Below are 16,363 nucleotides of genomic sequence, written 5' to 3'. Positions count from 1 at the left end.
TTACAGTTTTACTTGGACTTATTTATTTTAGCATGTAACACACTGTGCTGTTTTTTAGCCTAGAGATCATGACAAACATGGAGAAATATATACACTGAAACAATCACAAAACATATTACAGTCATGCTTGTGAACACATGCATATACGTATATGGACACACACTCCACATGCTACGCTTATGCGTTAAAGAGCTTTCTGCTTTCATGTTAAATCAAATTATATCTTCCAACTGTAGAAGGCAGTCAAATTATTGAGACAGGCAGAAAGGTCCTGAATGACACACCACAGCGAGGCTGCCAGCTGTCCCTCCCACATTTCATAGTTGGGTGACGCATTCAACATGCAAAGAATCTCAGAGAGGTGCTGAGATTTTCAACAGACAAAACTTCCCAGTGTCACCTTTGGCAGTAATGGTCAGGGTAGGACTGGGCTCAGAGAGAACAAGCCCACTCCTACCCTGGGATGTCATAAGGACATTGCTTCTAGCCCCACTCCCCTCCCCCCTCACACAGGCAGCACCTAAAAGGGAGGCCTCAGCCCACTGACACAATGCCAGGGTGGGCTGCCCCGAGCAGAAGAGCCATACCAGCCTCCCTATGGAGAAGCGATGCTCAGATGATCGTAAAGGCATTGTTGTCCATAGAGTCTTTGGGAACCATGGGCTCTACCACCCATAACTCATCAGAGGGGCCTAAGATGCATCCCCACTCCCACTTCACAAGCACCTCCCCCATCCCTGTCACTAGCTCTGTACATACACACACACACACACACACACACACACACACACACACGAGCAAAGACTAAATAATAAGCATGCCCACATAAGAAACAAAAAGGAAATTAAAAAATGGAACTCCTTACTGTGGTACTAACCATCCTAGCGGATGGGGGATTTGTCCTACGGTGCCAGGTGATAGTGGGTAATACGGAGATATGTCTGGAGGGTGTGGAGGCCGTGGGATTCCTGGAAGGACAAGCAGTATTTTAGGTACACAGAATGGAGAGAAGGAAGAGCCACAGCCGGGAGACAGAAGTAGGGAAGGATGAAGACAGGCATCTCTCCTGGAACCTTCCCAGGAGCTCATCCATGATTCTGGCCTTAGGAGGTATGCCTAGTTAATTTTCAATCCCATTTTTTTTTGCCTACAGCCTCAAGTGAAACAATTAGTTACCTCTCTAGAGGAACTAGCACTTTGGCTCAATGCAGGAAGGCTTGAAAATGCCACCTTGGGCATTCTGGCTTCGGGTACTTGACATGACTATTTGATGTTAAAGAAAAACCAAAAACTAAAGTTCCTGGCACCTAGTAGGTGAATAAGTCACACCTCCATTGGCACCTAGGCGGTAAGCAAGTAACATAAACTGCCCTCGAAACCTGCCCGTCACCCCTTCTAATTCCACCAACTCATCTCCATGACAGGGTCTCCTCTGCTCTCTCACACCTATTGAGCCACAGCTTAGTCACTCTGCTATCGTTCAAGAGGTACGTCCTCCAGAATGTTAACGTCTCCACCAGGAGGATGAGCTGCACAGCCACTACGTGCCATCTGGCGACCCATCCCTGGGACAGCTGCAACTGCAGACAGGGATACGCGGGAGCCTGAGGTGCTGGGCTCTGGAAGCCAAACCCCCAGGATGGCTCTGCCTGTGCGCATGGTCCTGCCTGCCAACCACAGGCCAGGAGCCTGCCCACCACACGCTTCCTATTCCTGAGGAGCACATCCTGCCACCAGAACTCACTCAGGACGCTGGCGTGCTAGGAGCAGTTCTCACCGAGAGAAGCGGACACGGACCCTGAGGGAATGGGCCATGTGCTCACGGATGAGAATTATTTCATTTTTTTAAAAATTCATCCTGGAAGCTTTTCATCTGTAAATTTAAGTCTCCCTGGGTGACATTTCCACACAGACATTGCTCTATTACAAAAACCAAGCAGATTAGCTGGGCCTGGACCCTACACCGAGCCATTTGCACTCTTGAGAGAGTGTTCGCAAGGAAAAGCAAACAGTCCACAGACGTTAATCATGTGCTTTATGATAACCATTTAAAAGCTATTCCCTGTACTGCCATTATTCAAATGAGACACTGATGCTGCCATTCACTGGAGAGCCGGGGTGGGGCTGCAGGGCCTGGCCACTTGCTCTACCGCACAGGCACCAGGCTGGGCCCACACAGGCCGTCTCTTCTAGGCAGCCCACCTCAGCCCCCTCCAGCCACCCCTGACAAGTGCCATGGAATGCATGGCATGCTGGATGGAGGAGCTCCCAGCCAGCGCCATGTCCAGCCCCCCAAAACCCATTGGCTCCGGCCATTCCCCACAGCACTCTGCTGTGGCAGCCTATGCTGGTCTTCGATCTGGCTGTAGGGAGGACGCCTGGTAACCCTGACTTCTCTTCGTCTCTGCTTTGGGGAAGAAGCTATCAGTGTACAAGCGGGATAGGGCAGGTCATGAGTGCAGAGAGCATGGTAGCTTCTGCCTGGGGTCTCACCAGTGGTTCTATGACAAAATGGTGCAACTATGTCAGACTCCAGTTTCCCATCTATAAAACGGGCTCGACAATCCTCCCTACTGGAGGGGAGAAGACTCCCAAAGAACTAGCAGATGCTTGTACCAGCAAATCCCTGCCAGGGTACCAGAGCTCAGAGAAGCCATGCAGTTAGATGTCTTGTCCTCCCAAGATGTGGAGAGGGGCTGTGCAGACGCTTCCAAGTCTGCTTGAGATTCTCAGAGATCTAGTCCCTCCTGAGGAAGGGACTCATGGCCAGCTTCTCCGGATGCCCCTTCTGAGAGGGTCTTCGCGCCTACGGATGGATTTCTTTCAAGGGGAAGAGGAAGCCGTACCCTCAGCAGGCTTTATGACCCCTCCACCACCATTCCGCCCGCTCTCCACCCACTAGACCTACCTGTTTTGGGGTCTACGTCTGCTGGTAAGTGTGGAGGGGGGTTTCCCGGGGTGAAGTGCTCATTGCTGTAGGTGATGAGCGGCGTGAGCGGGTGCACGTGGTGCGGGTGCTGCACCACAGGCACTTTGTTCGACTGTGGGAAGGAAAGAACACAGAGACGGGTCAGGCCAGTGGCCACGCCCTCCCCTGTGGCCTGCACCCACCCTGCTGCACCCAGCTCCGCAACCCATTTAAAAGAGGTGGTCTAAAATGGCGCCGCTTGTGCCATTCTCATTCTCACCTCCCCACTGGCCCAGCTTTTCAAATGCCTCCTCGTCCCCACCCTGTCATGGAGCCCAAGCATGTGCACTTTTCCCAGCAGCAGGTGAGTCGGAAGTGGGGACTTTAATCCCCCAGGCCTACTGCGCTCCTGCACCCAGGGGGCAAGCTCCTACTTTGGGCCCTGTGGTGGGACCTCTAGGAGGCAGACAGCATTCCCGGGGATCAGCCGGGAAAGACTTCATTTACAAGAAACCCGGCAGGCCCCAGATCCCACCAGCCAGCCCCTCTCCCCCTGCTAAGCCCTCCCTGCGCTGAGGAAAAGTGGGCAAGCTGCAGCCCTGCCCCGGCAGGGGAGGGAAAGCCCCACCTGCAGCTTTGGGGCCTAGGGTGGGAGTGTGAACTTTACCAGAAAGCTCTGAACTGCTTGGCAAGCACCTGCATATTTTATGCAGATTACAGCAGCCCTGATTCATTAGGAATTTCATTAGGAAGTCATCAGGGAGCACTAATAAATTAACTGGATGATGATGAATTGGGCTAATAAAAGGCACACATTTTAGAAGTGGGCAGTTCTAGCAAACAAACTACAAGCAGCTTCATGTTTCGGCAGGTGGATCAATAGAAACAAAGAGAGGGGGAAAAGCATTTTAAATATGTTTCTAGTTGCCACCTCTAGGCTTCTCCAATCACTCTCCTCCTCCCCTCCGCCGGCTCAGTGCACTGCCCTCCCTTTATGCTGCGCTATATAACTCAGCCCAGCAAGATCACAAAGAAAAAATTAAGCTGAAACAAGCGAACTACTGGGCCATTTACTGAGAGTAATCCAATTGCAAAAAACCCTATTCCCAGTAGAGGATTTTGACTAAAATCCTACAACAGGGACATTTAACCAGATTAGGTACCAGCAAAGATAAAGAGGCTAGTATTAGATGATGAATGGATTAGAGTCAAGTTTCATTTTAGAACGTGTCTTTATTTCCTTTTATTCCTTTTATTACTTTTAGGACGGCGCAACTTGCATTAACATCAAGGAAAAGGAATTGCATTAAAAGAAAAGAAGTCAGGTTCTAGTGCTGCCCACTAGCGCCTCTGAGTTCTGGGACCACTGAAGCAGTTAGCTCTCTCGTCATGTTTCTTGCCTTTTTTTTTTTTCTTTTAAGTGGGCAAGAAAGGCACACACTAATACAGGAAGAGCACTTTTTGCCACAGTTAATTGTGGGGAAGGCATTTTGTACAGGTGTTGCTAGCTTTTTACGGGTATGCTTACAAAAGAAAGTATGGTCTTCCTAATCAGCCTAGAAAGAGCTACAGAGAAGGAACACACCCACACGGCCTGGTGCACAAATTCCCATGCACAACAGTTCTCTTTCAGAGCAAAAGCGGAGCTCATGGCTCACAGAGGGCTGGTTTCCATTTTGCAATTAAAACAATTAAGTCTAAAAGTCACCAAAGCAGAGGAGACTTTGGAAATCAGAATCTCCACCTTGGACACTGGCTGGGCCATGTCCACCAGGCCAAAGGGCTGCCTGCTGTTCCCAGGCCGGTGCCAGCAGCTCACAGACATGGACCAAGGATTATTTAGAGGACAACTCTGTGTACTACTTGAGAAGCAATAAACAGCTTAGTTCCCACATTGGTGGGAAAAGAGAAAAAGAGGGAGGGGGGAGACAGACAGACAGACCGACAGACAGACAGAGATAGAGAGGAGGCAAAAAGAGACTAAAATGATTAGACCACCTTCCAGAAGTTTTTTACTTGGTTAGAAAGATGTATGCCCCTTAATATGAAAATAAAGCAGGCAAATGTCAGACAGTACACAGTGTAGAAGACTAGTGAGAACAGCAGGGAGAAACATACATAGCCCCACTACTGCCAAGGGGTCCAAGGACCAATCAGGTGGCACAGAAACAGGTGGCCAGAAGCAGTGGAGGGAAGCAAGTGTACAGCACCCAGCATGGAGACAGGCAGGGCTGGCAGTGGGCAGCAAAACCAGTGGCTACCGATCCTGGCTGTGTCAGGCATCTCTCTAGTTGCTGGCCACTAAGTTCAGCTCCAGAATCACAGGAAATCTCAACTGACTGAGGACCAGGCCCCGGGAATGCTAGGGAGCCGCAGAGCCGAGTGTCGTCTCTGGTCCTAGGCCAGAGACCCACATGGTCACAAGCTAGGAGATGCGAGTTCCAATCACGAGTCATGCCCTAGCTCTTAGACAGCCCACAGGAAGGACTTGGGCAGACCTAGCAAGTGGTAAGATTACTAATTATTCTCACTGTCACTGTTTGGGAGGAGCTACCTGGTAACATGGAGCAGGTGCATACAGAAGCACCAATCCTGAGCTACCTTTTAAATAGGGGCTAACAAGAAGTGTGGGGGAAGTCTCTCTCTCTCTCTCTCTCTCTCTCTCTCTCTCTCTCTCTCTCTCTCTCTCTCTCTCCTTGTACAGAAAAAGGTGCAGACAGCATTTGGACAGCAGTAAGGTGGATGTGGCATGTACAAATTAATTCTCTGCCTTCCTCTTAAGATATACAAATAAGGGTGCTTTTAAACAAATGTCAGAGCTTGGTGATAGCTGCCCATGCCAGTGTTACTTTTCACACCTGAGCCTTCCCAACTCGATTTTTTCCTGTCCAGTCAAAGATCTGCAGCATGGTGAAGACCATGGAAAGGGGCTAGAAGTTTTAAGGTCTGTCTGGTTTTAGGAGGGAAAAAATAAAAAAGGCAGTCCTACAAGGGCGCGGTGCTCATTTTTGACTGACTGGCTACCAGGTAGGTCTGTCCAAGTTTCCTGATTGCCAAGCAAGAAGAGAGAACTCACATCTGCCAAACGCAGGATCTGTCTGCTGCTCCACCTAACCTGAAGGTCTTCAGTCACAGAAGGATTTGGTTCTCACAAATACTGGCATGCCTCTTGCCTGAGACCCTCACAGGGTCCCGTCTTTCCATTCTGCCCATTACCGGGGGAGAACGTGCACATTCCTTGGCCCCACCACACCTAAGTTCATTAGGGAAGGGTTGTTATCTTCTAGGACTTTGTGTCTCCTGCAATGACGAGCCCATGAGAGTGGTGAGCACAATCTCAGAAAACGCATGAGGACCACCAGCCCGCAGCGGCAAGTATGCGAGAGCAGGCCAGGGCCACTCCTGTGAACCTGCTGCCAGGGAACACTGGGCTATCTACTCAGAATGGGAGCTCAGGGCCAGGGGGAGGGGCTTTCTTTCAAACCACCCGCCCTTGTATATCATTTCTGCTACATCAGTGCCTTAGAATAGGCTTACAGCACACAGGAACCAAGGATGAGGACTATGAATTCAAGGAAGTGTCTGTCTGTCTGTCTGTCTGTCTGTCTGTCTGTCTCTCTGCCTCCTTCCATCTATCTTCCTTGTTTCTGTCTCTCTAAACCCCGTGTCTACCTGGTAGAGTTGTTGTAAAAGCTGAATGAGATCTGATGCCACTACTCAGTACAGTGCCTGACATATGGCCACACACGCAACACCAAGGAACTTTGCAAACAAAATTCAATGCCTGTGAAAGATGACAAGGCAGCTGCCCTGCTTTCTCTTCCAATTCAATTCAAAGAGGAACAAGCATAGTCAGAGATGGTCATCCTTATTTCAAAAGTAAGAAAGCCACTATGGGCCAGGAGTGTGTGGCTGATCTGCGAACACCCTAGTTAGAAAGCTATTTAATAAATCTACTTCAATGCCTCCTGTGAGACAGGCCCTCATTTTACTGTGCCAAGGGCTAAGACTCCCACAGAGGCGCTGAGAATTTCCAGCAGATTCTCTGAGATGACCAAGTCCCTCAGAATCAGGCTGAGGAGATCCTGAGTTAGAGTTAGAACAAACATAAAACTCAAATCGCAAGATGATCCGTTTCCCCTCCCCCTTTTCTCTGTATAGCTCCCACTTCTTTATCAAGGTCCTTCAGTCTTATGTTCAAAACTGTCCCGGTGTGAAGAGAAACTAAAGCAAGTTGATGCTGGGGAGGGAGGGCTATGATAGGGGTGGTGGCTTAAGGTGTTTGCAATGTTTGTCCCCTTGCTCTTTTTCATAAACAGAGGCCAATGTTCAAGGCAAAAAGCTGTAACATACACCTGGCACTTTCAGGTAATTACCTGAATACATTTTCAAAATTCTTTGGAGCCACAAAATCAGTAACTAATGCTCAAGATCTTGGTAGTGACAGTCAAGGAACGCTGCACAGAGAGCTGAAGTGGCTGGTGCTTAACCCTTCGAGAATGAGTAAAACTGAATCTAGGAGGCACAAACAATAAATATTCATAAAGTATTCCAAATAACTTTAAAACTACGATGATGCCACAGTGCCCACACAGACGGATGCTGTCACCTGCTGTGAGTCACCTAGAGAGCCACAGCAAGGCCCCATATGGATGTATGGGGGGCGGTCAGGGGCTCACCGCCTGCCCCATCTACACCACTGTCACCCACAGTGCAGCCAGGGCCACGTCCTGTTTTTACCGCATCTCTGCGCTGTGCACAACATGTCTACGACACCCAAACAACAAACCTGGCAAGCAGCTGGCCTCTCTCGCTAGTTCCAAGTAACGAGAGATCACCCAAGTGACACACCTTGGGAAGGCGATGTTTCCAGGAATGGGAGACCCAGCTGCCTACCTATACCCCCTACTTTGGGGTCCATAAAGTAGGGTTGTGGGGCACGGTGTCTGCCATGCTGGTGGAGACAGAAGCTCAAGGTCAACCTGAGATGAATTCCCCAACCAGACAGGGGCTCCTGGAATCCGAATGGGCACCGAGTCCCCCAATCCCCACTGCCTGCCCTCCACGGTCCCCTGCCACCTCATCCCCAGATTTGAATTAGGGGCAGCATGTGGAGCTCTGAGCCAGGCACACCCTCACCTTAGTGCAGTGAATATTTTTAGCAGTGTTTTTACTGCATCTGGCTGGTTCGGGAAGGGGCGGGGAAGGGGCTAAGACATCTAATAGGATGCCTCTGCTTTCCAAATACACACACACAGTACGGGACCCAGCAGGACCCTGGGGCTGACAGCACTCTCTGGTCAGTTCTGAGCTGAGAAGAAACTAAAGGGCTGAAAGGATGAAGCAAACACTAAATAAAACAAACAAAAAAATCTATTTAAGAAGAAAGAAAAACGCAGTAGCAAGGTACAGCGCGCACGGGCGCCAGTCCCGGCGATGAGTGCCGCCACTGTGGGTACCTGAAATCGTAATAAAAGGAAAAAGGGTAAAACACACACAAAATTTTTAAAAGAAGCCAAAACCCTCCCCTGACTTCAGATGATCAGGAGCTTCTACTTTCTACCTGGAATAGCTACTGCTTCCCCAAACAGAGCCCTGCCTGTTTGTTCATTAAGCTCCATGGGTTTAGAGCACTGAATAGTTAAATTATAAAGAAAAGGTTCTTCAGCAGCCCTCCAAGCACACAAAGCCTTTCCACCCGGAGCATTCAGGGAGCTCCAGTGTGGGGGGCAGGAGAGGGGCACCCCTGTGGCTGACCTCTGGCCTCTGCGGAGCCCTGCGAGTATAGTGCTCCGCAGCCTGGCCAGGCTGCTCTCTGGCCGGGGCCCACACACCCATCCACACTGTGCCCTTAAATCGGGACTTGGCAAGTGGAAGATTGATTAAGTCACTTCTGGATCCCTCGGTCAGCCCCCCTCTAATCCTAACCCCTCAACTTTCTATAACTGGGGGAGACCCAAAGAGAATGAACGCTCGCCATTCACCTCCGCGACCTATTAATCAACAGACACTGAAAATAAATAGAACCATTGCTGGTGCTGCTCTCCCCAACAGCCTCCTCTCCAGCAGCCCCCGCCCCTCTGCTCTCTTTCTGCAGGAGAAAAATGGGGCCAGAAAGTGCCTTTAGGAGCCCAGCACAATAAAACAAAAGCCACACAGAGGAGGTTTGTCAGCCTTTCCCCCTCCCAGTGTGGAGATGGAAGGGCTTCAACGGTCTTACATTACCAGCCCTCCCAGACATTGCAATTGGCTCTGGGGAGGACACCACTCACTTCAGGTTTACATTAAAAGTGGGTTTATAGCTTCTCCATGCCTGTTTCCAGCTGCACTGCAGCATGACTGCAGTGAGCCCAGTGGTGACTAGTAAGCCGTTACTAGACGCTGCCCATCATGGGACCAGGGAGAGCTGGTGCAGGGGAAGGGCTGGGGGCCCTGCGAAGAGTGGCTGCTGTTTCTAGGTTGCCCACAACTCTTTGGTGACTCATCCTCTCCTGTTTTCTGCACCAGAGAATGGTGGAAGCCCAACTGAGGGAGTGTTCCTGCCCAGCAACCTGGAACCCACACACCACACAGCTCCTCAGCAGCTGCAAGGATCCCAAGGACACCCAGGGCGCTGCCTGGTCCCAGGCCTGCAAGTGCCACCCCATCCCAATCTAGCTGGCCAGCATCTTTTTGTGTCCTGTGAAACTCTGCCATCTACTGAGGCATGGGGCAGAGGGTCAGCCTCCCTTCCTTGGCCCAGTGGGTGTCTTCAACAGATGTCAGCTTCCAATAGCCAGTGGAGGCCCAGCCAGGATGCATCTGGCCATGTGGCCAAGGCCCCTGCACAGCTGAATGCTGTTCCATTCTGTCAAAGGCTTTACTCCAGTTAGTGGTGCATCATCTGCCTGGACAAGGTGTCTATTGAAAGCTGTAACACTGCTGGCGAAAACAGTGAATAACAGGGAAGGTTTCTCTGGGTCTGAGTTTTATTTGGAGAAGCTAGCGGGTAGGAGAAAGAAATTTGCCCATGCAATGCAACAGAAGAAATGCTTGCCTTCGGAGCTGTGCAGGGCCTATGCCTTGGCCAGGTACTACAGAAAGTGCCCAAAGGGCCAGAAAGTGCCAGCTTTTGCCACCAGAGCCTGATGTCAGGTGCTGCTTACTGCTTTGTAAACTGTCAGTGTTTTACTTTTTTTTTTTTTTTTTTTCTCATCTCTTGTTCTCTGTATAATCAAATCCATTAGACAGCAAGAAGAGGAAGAGGGATGATTCTCCCTGCCATCTACTCTGCCGATTCAGTTTCCCACAGATTCGCACTGGCATTAGAATTCTTCTTGTGAGGAAATGAATGGATAGTGGAAGAAGAGGGAGGGTAACTTTGCAGTTAGACTTCATCCAAAGTCTCCTGCGCATGCACACACATACAACTAGCTCAAACCAACTCAGGTTCCTGGCATTTGGGGCGGGGATAATGTAACTACTCAGCTGGTAACAAGCCAAACAGACTGCCATGCACGGAGGGCCCAGAGGGTCAAGTTCACCTTGTCTTAACCTTTTCTTAATCCCCCAAAAGAAGGTGGGGGCAGGCGATGTAGGGTTTGTGGGCCAAGGTGGGCATGCAAGAGAAACACTCAAACCTGGAAAACAGAGATGTGCTCCAGATGCCTGGCTTTGTGCAAGCGGTAGCCCGGATCCAACCCTGCAAAGCTGTGCTTTCACAGGCTTCCAAACAATGACTCCAGTTAAGTTCATTAGGCAGAATTTATTTCTGCTCAGTGTCATTTATTTTCCAATAAAAAGAAAGCATTCCATTGTGCGCCCCCCCCACCCCCCGAAACATTTAAAGCACTTGCAAGTGTAAGTCTAGACCTGCAGGTCCAGCCTACCCTGGCCAGCCCATTTCCATGGCTTTCCTCCTGCCTGCTTCTTTCCAGCAGCACGTAAAACTCTCGGCCTGGAGGTCACCAAGGGGATGTGACAGGCACCACAGGCCTGCTGCTGACTGTCCTAACGCCCAGCTCCACCAGATCCCACAGAGGAAGCACCAGCCATGTAGCCCTCAGCAATTTCCCAGGAATCTGCAACCTCCACCCTCCTGCCAAATATTTCTCTACTACTTGGGTATTAAATGATTAGTGTTAGAATAATCAATCTTGCTGAGGGTCGGAGTTTGTAGAGAATGTTTGGGAATTGGGTAAGAGGGTGCAGCTGTTTCTAGGACAGTGGACTTTCAAAACAGAGTCAGGGATAAACTTAACCTAATCCAAATGAAGAAATCCAAAAGCTTAAATTCAAAACAACTTTTAAACATAATAATGATTTCCAGGCCACACACACCCCCCAACACAACAACCTCAAATCTAGGGATTCCTAAATACAATGGAAAGGAAATCACCAATTTTGATCGTGAATAAATTCTAAGTGCATAATGGTTATTATATCCTGGGGAGTTTTAGAAAGAAGCAGTGAGCAGAATCTGACACCACCTTCCTAATTTACTTACAAGAAACAGCTGCATAAAAATGTCTTTGTTGTTTTCCTGCACCCTGGGCCTAACTTTCAAATCTTAAGTCTGTATTTGAAAATCATGGCTCCTCTGTGGCGACTGATGAAAGCTTAAGAAACAGATCTTTCCTTGAGAAAAGCACCATACACTAAGAGGAGGAATGAAAGTCTCCATTCATGTGGCCTGACAAACACAAATGCCCAAACCTGGGAATCCAGCAAGAAGCCAGCAAGGACTGAAAAGAGGACAAACACAAGGGCAGAACGACATTGTTCTGCTCCACGTTGCCTGGTTAGTGTCCCAAACACCGGCATCTGTAAAGGGCACCTGGGCTCAGTAGATGACACACACGAAGATGACACAGAGCTTCCACGGGGAGGCAGGGCCAGCCCGGGCACTATTCCCTCTGCCTGGGTGCTGCTGTGTTAGAAGCTCAAGGGAAGGAGCAACTGGCCCAGCAAGGTTCAGTTCTCTAGGACCCGCAGCCTGTGCAGAAGAGTGTCACCTGGAGGGGGTGGGAGGGCGTCCCCTTATACGGAAACACTGTAAAAGGAAAGAATTGCATTCCACAGTCAGCTGGGCCCCCAGCAACCTCAGATCACCAAGGGGAGCTTTCCCTAAAAATGCAAAAGTTGCAGGATTTGCTGCTTTCAGAAAATGCAAATGGAGCAGCCTGTTACAATATAAGGATCGTAATATCTGTGCTACTGGAGTTGAATCTTTCATCCTTCAAAAGCAACTCCCCTCTTATAAGACATGAAGAAATGAGGATTTGTCCTCCCCAAAGCAAGAGGACAAGTAGTAACCCAAGTCATTGAGTAAACAAGAGTCTGGAAGCTTCCAGAACTCTGACAAGGGCCAACAGTGCTGGGTGTGAAGTCTGTGGCAACAGGAAGGACCCAGCACTAGCCCGTGCTCCCGCCCTTCCCAGAGGCAATTACCAGCTCTGCACAATCTGTGTGGCCCTAGAAAATGGCACGTGAATGGAAAGGAAGACACAGGCCTGCGGCTGCTTCCTGCTCAACTTGAGAGAACCAGCATCCATCCTGGGCTTTAATACCACACACAGGATTTGATCTCTCATTCTGGAAATAAAAGGATTCTTGGAGTCCACAGCAGATGCCATTCCCTCTCCCCCCAATATTGGACCCTAGAGCTGGTTGGCACTCAGAAATATTTCCATTTCCATTTCACAACTAGAACAATCGGAAAGATAATAAAGGAATCACCCTTAAAACTCAAGTGAATGTCCTTGCTGCTTGTGGCAAAGATCTGACCCGAGGCTGGGACGGAGCACTCTGCACTGTGAGCCTCCAGCTGGCTTAGCAGAAGAACCTCTTCCCACCCATCACAGCGCGGGGAGCTGGCATCAGGTTTGTGCTCAGGTTTCCAAAACATGTATTTTATTAAGTTCAGAAAGCACAAACACCACAAGCAATGCCAGAGCCCAGAAAGACCAACATCTAAATTTGGAGATTGAAAATAAACGCAACCAAAGACAGAACAACAGAAAGTTCATGTTGAATAGGAAACCCGGATCCATGGTTTACAGAAGCCCTGCTCCTGGACGGCCTGGTAGCCCAGAACTCTCTGGAGCTCTGGGAGCACACTTCCCTCTGAGGCAAGGCCTTTCCCCTGCTTTCTTCCAGTGCAACCCACTCTGGTAGGTGAAGAAAAAAATGACTTGTTAAAAGGAATCCGGGACCCCGCCACCCAGCCCAGATTCCAGCTCACTGCACAGGCTACAAGGACTGCAATGAAAGTCAAGCTTTCTCTCCTCCTCATCCTGGGTTAACCCTTTCCCCCTCCCCTCCCCCAAAAGGCTGCTGAGAAAAGTAGACAGCGATGGAGCACAGCCAGGGTTGACCATGTATTCTTGCTTCACTGTTTTCCACTGTCAATTCTTTTTCATTTAAAAAGAAAGAAAATAAAGCATAGGTATAATGGTCAAGACCATGAGCATGGACATTAGAACACGAACACACACACACACACACACACACACACACACACACACACCCGCCCGCTACTCACCCAGCAATTCAAATTGAGGTGCCAACTGCCCAACTGCTGCAAGAGAGAGACCCCGGAGGCCACCGTGCCTCCCTTCCCACTCAAATCTTCCATGCCCACTACAACTGCGTCCCTCGGGTACATGACAGACCTGCTGATCCTCCTCTCCACCACTAAAAAACTTTCTCTGTACCTTCAAGATGGGACTGGGCCAGCGTTTTTTCTTCCTCCCTCCTGGCTTTTCTTACTTTTCTTTTTCCTCCCAGCTTCCCCTCCCTTTATACCGCTCACTTAAAGAGCTCGAAGAAAGCATCTTAAAAGACCAAGATGGTTCCAGATTTCTGTCTGGATACACTCAAAATGCTCCAAGTTCTCATTCACACTGCCTATCACTACTTTGTCAATTCTTCCCCCTCTATGCCCTTCCCTGAAAAAAAAATTTTTAATTTAAAAAACACTAATAATAATCTATTTCAGCTGGTTGCAGATTCAACTTAATTTTTAAAAATCCTTCTAATTCCTAATCTTTCCTACTGCAAAATCCATGAAGGAAAAGGGAAGGCCCACTTTCCCCCGCCAGTTTAGGGTGCCTAAGGAAAAGTCCCCTCCCTCCCCCGTTACCTTGGGCAGCAGGGGCAGAGCTGCCGCTAAGAGTAGCAAAGAAATTACGGTCAGCCATGAGAGAAAATGATCAACCAGATGCAGTAGGCAGGCACTTTATCTGTAAGATTGTCAAATCCCTCAAAACAAATTTCTTAGGGAGAGGGCTGCAATGGGAGAGGGGGAGGGAGGAGGAAAGCGAGTTTCCTTGTCACAGCACCTTGGCAGTGACACTTGGCAGGCCTTGCCTGCCACTCGCACGCACACTCTACCTGAAAGGTTTTTCACTGACCCCCACCCCCCCAAGAAGGAGAGATTAGGCTTCCCCTTGGGTTAGCTTGCTGCTTTGGCCCCCAAAATTCCTGAGCTTTCCCCAGAAGCAGAGAGATGAAGACAGAGAACAGGGAAGAGGAAAGGTAAAGGTACACTCAGGTTGAACCCCACAAACCCAACTTACTTTTCCTGGGGCTCTCATAGGATCCAGGGCTGAGTACATTTGTGTGGGTTTAACTTAATTTAAGTGAGATTCAGATATCACAGGCCTAAAGCCATCCCCTTTTCTATGAGGGGAGTGGTACAGGATGGCTGCCCACGGAAGACAAAACTCATCCAGAATACTTTTCGTCCTTTCCCACCCTAGGTGTTAAAACATTCACTCCCTTCAAAGCGAATGCACAGCTCCGATTTGCATGTAGGTGGAGGAACATCCTAGACCTATCTTGAGGGAAGACCAGTGGCAAAGGATTGGTTTCCCTGGCAGCAGGACACCTAACATAAAGAAGATGGTTTTAATTGACTGTGCTGACTGCAAGGTTGTTTATCTCCAGCCTTACAGAACTGCATGTATGATACAGGTCTTTAAGCAACTGCTAACACATAGCACAAGTTAAAGGACCCCCCCCCCAAAAAAAAAGCTATCAACAGAAACAAGGGCTGGAAGGGCGTAAAGATAACTGGGAATTCTTCATTTTCCTCTTTCTTCTTTTTTTAAAAAAATACTGCTCCGTGGGCCCTTCTTGGACTTATCTGGCCTTCCTGAGTAAGTGTCAGGGCGCAACTTTTAAGGCCCTTAATACCAAAACAAAACCCGTGCCATTTCCCTTTACATGGTGGTAACAAAAGCAACGAGCCTCCAGTTTGACAAGTAAAAAGCCCCAACCACACAGCCCCTAATTGCCTTCCCCTCGCTATTCACACTGGCCACCACACGCCGGCGGCCGCCTTTGTCGCACGCACAGTTTCTTAAGTAAACTGCAAGTTCTCCGCTCCTGATGGACAGCGCCCAATCGCTCACTCACAGTTACTTATAAAGTGCTGCAAACACCACCGGCAACTTTGACCAGGAATGTGTTTTCCGACTTTCTCCAAAGACAAGGAAAACGGAAACAGCAAGAAGGACTAAGACATTCCAAACTGACCTCTTTCTCCTTAAAAAAGGGAAGAAACCTCTTCAAACTAAAAACTTGTCGTGATGAAATCCTTCCGGGCATGTGCTACCGATGGCACTGTCCCGACTTCATTCCCTGTGCGCTCCAGTTTCTAAGAAGTCCACCCACGCTTAGATTATTTCCATAAAAAAGGGGCGATGGAGTGCTGCAAAGTTCTAGGGCATTAACAACAAGAACACACACACACACACACACACACACATCTTCCCCAAACCCCGGTGTCCTCGGTTTTTTGTACGAAAATCACCAACCTGGAAGAGAACTGAACTGAAGTTGGGTGGAGGTGCTGCCTACCCAGCTCTACATCCCACGGTCAGCAAAGTTTTGTTTTATTGTTTTAAACACAGAGGTTTGAGATAGGAGCAAGGGGCCGGGGAAGCGGTCTTGAAGGATGTCCACAGGCAAGAGAAAGCTGCAGCTACTTCACCGACATGCGCGGGGCTGAGGCAGAGGGGAGCCTGGACGGGCGGAGAGCCTTCGGAGTAACTTGGAGAGCGAAAAGAATTCCGTCTCCACCTCCACCATCCCCAAGATATTCTCCTCCAAGTTGAGCAACAACAACAAGAAGGCATGTTTGGAGGGAAAGTACAGAATAAAAACATCTTGTCGTTTTTATTTTTCAGTTTTTGTGTTTTTTTTTTTTTTTCTAACACCTCCGAAGGGTGTTAGGGAAAAAACAAATCAACTCTGTCCATCGCGCACCTTACCAGTCAAAGGCCATCAATCTGAAAGTTACTGCGAAGTGACAGCGGGCACTGCGCTGGCCGGCGCGCAGCGTGCACGGGCGCTGGGCGGGAGCCAGTGCGCAGCGCCACCGGCCACTTACCATCTAGAGCCGGACGAGGCGCTCCCCTTCCCGCCGCCGGCTCGCGGGCATGCTGCCGCGCCGATGGCCCTGGGCCCGCG

At 49.5% G+C, this 16,363-nt stretch overlaps 1 protein-coding gene across 5 annotated transcripts in view; it reads right to left on the bottom strand.

The window, feature by feature from the left end:
• The window catches only part of Tcf7l2 (transcription factor 7 like 2), a 174,768-nt gene that overhangs the window by 21,459 nt on the left and 136,946 nt on the right, over window positions 1-16,363 (bottom strand). For 2 of the 5 annotated variants that reach the window (XM_023715552.1, XM_023715547.1), the window contains exons 4-5: window positions 2,909-3,041; window positions 866-968 (exon numbers count right to left, since the gene is read on the bottom strand). In XM_023715552.1, the coding sequence (XP_023571320.1) occupies window positions 866-968; window positions 2,909-3,041 (236 nt within the window). Of the gene's footprint in view, window positions 1-865; window positions 969-2,908; window positions 3,042-13,430; window positions 13,554-16,283; window position 16,363 lie in introns of those variants that run through there. The other 3 variants (XM_023715551.1, XM_023715550.1, XM_023715549.1) reach the window with 3 other exon arrangements.

The sequence above is a fragment of the Octodon degus genome, unplaced genomic scaffold (genome assembly GCF_000260255.1).
Source record: "Octodon degus isolate 3935 unplaced genomic scaffold, OctDeg1.0 scaffold00042, whole genome shotgun sequence".
NCBI classification, from domain to species: domain Eukaryota; kingdom Metazoa; phylum Chordata; class Mammalia; order Rodentia; family Octodontidae; genus Octodon; species Octodon degus.
This window is presented reverse-complemented; position numbering and strand designations above follow the sequence as displayed.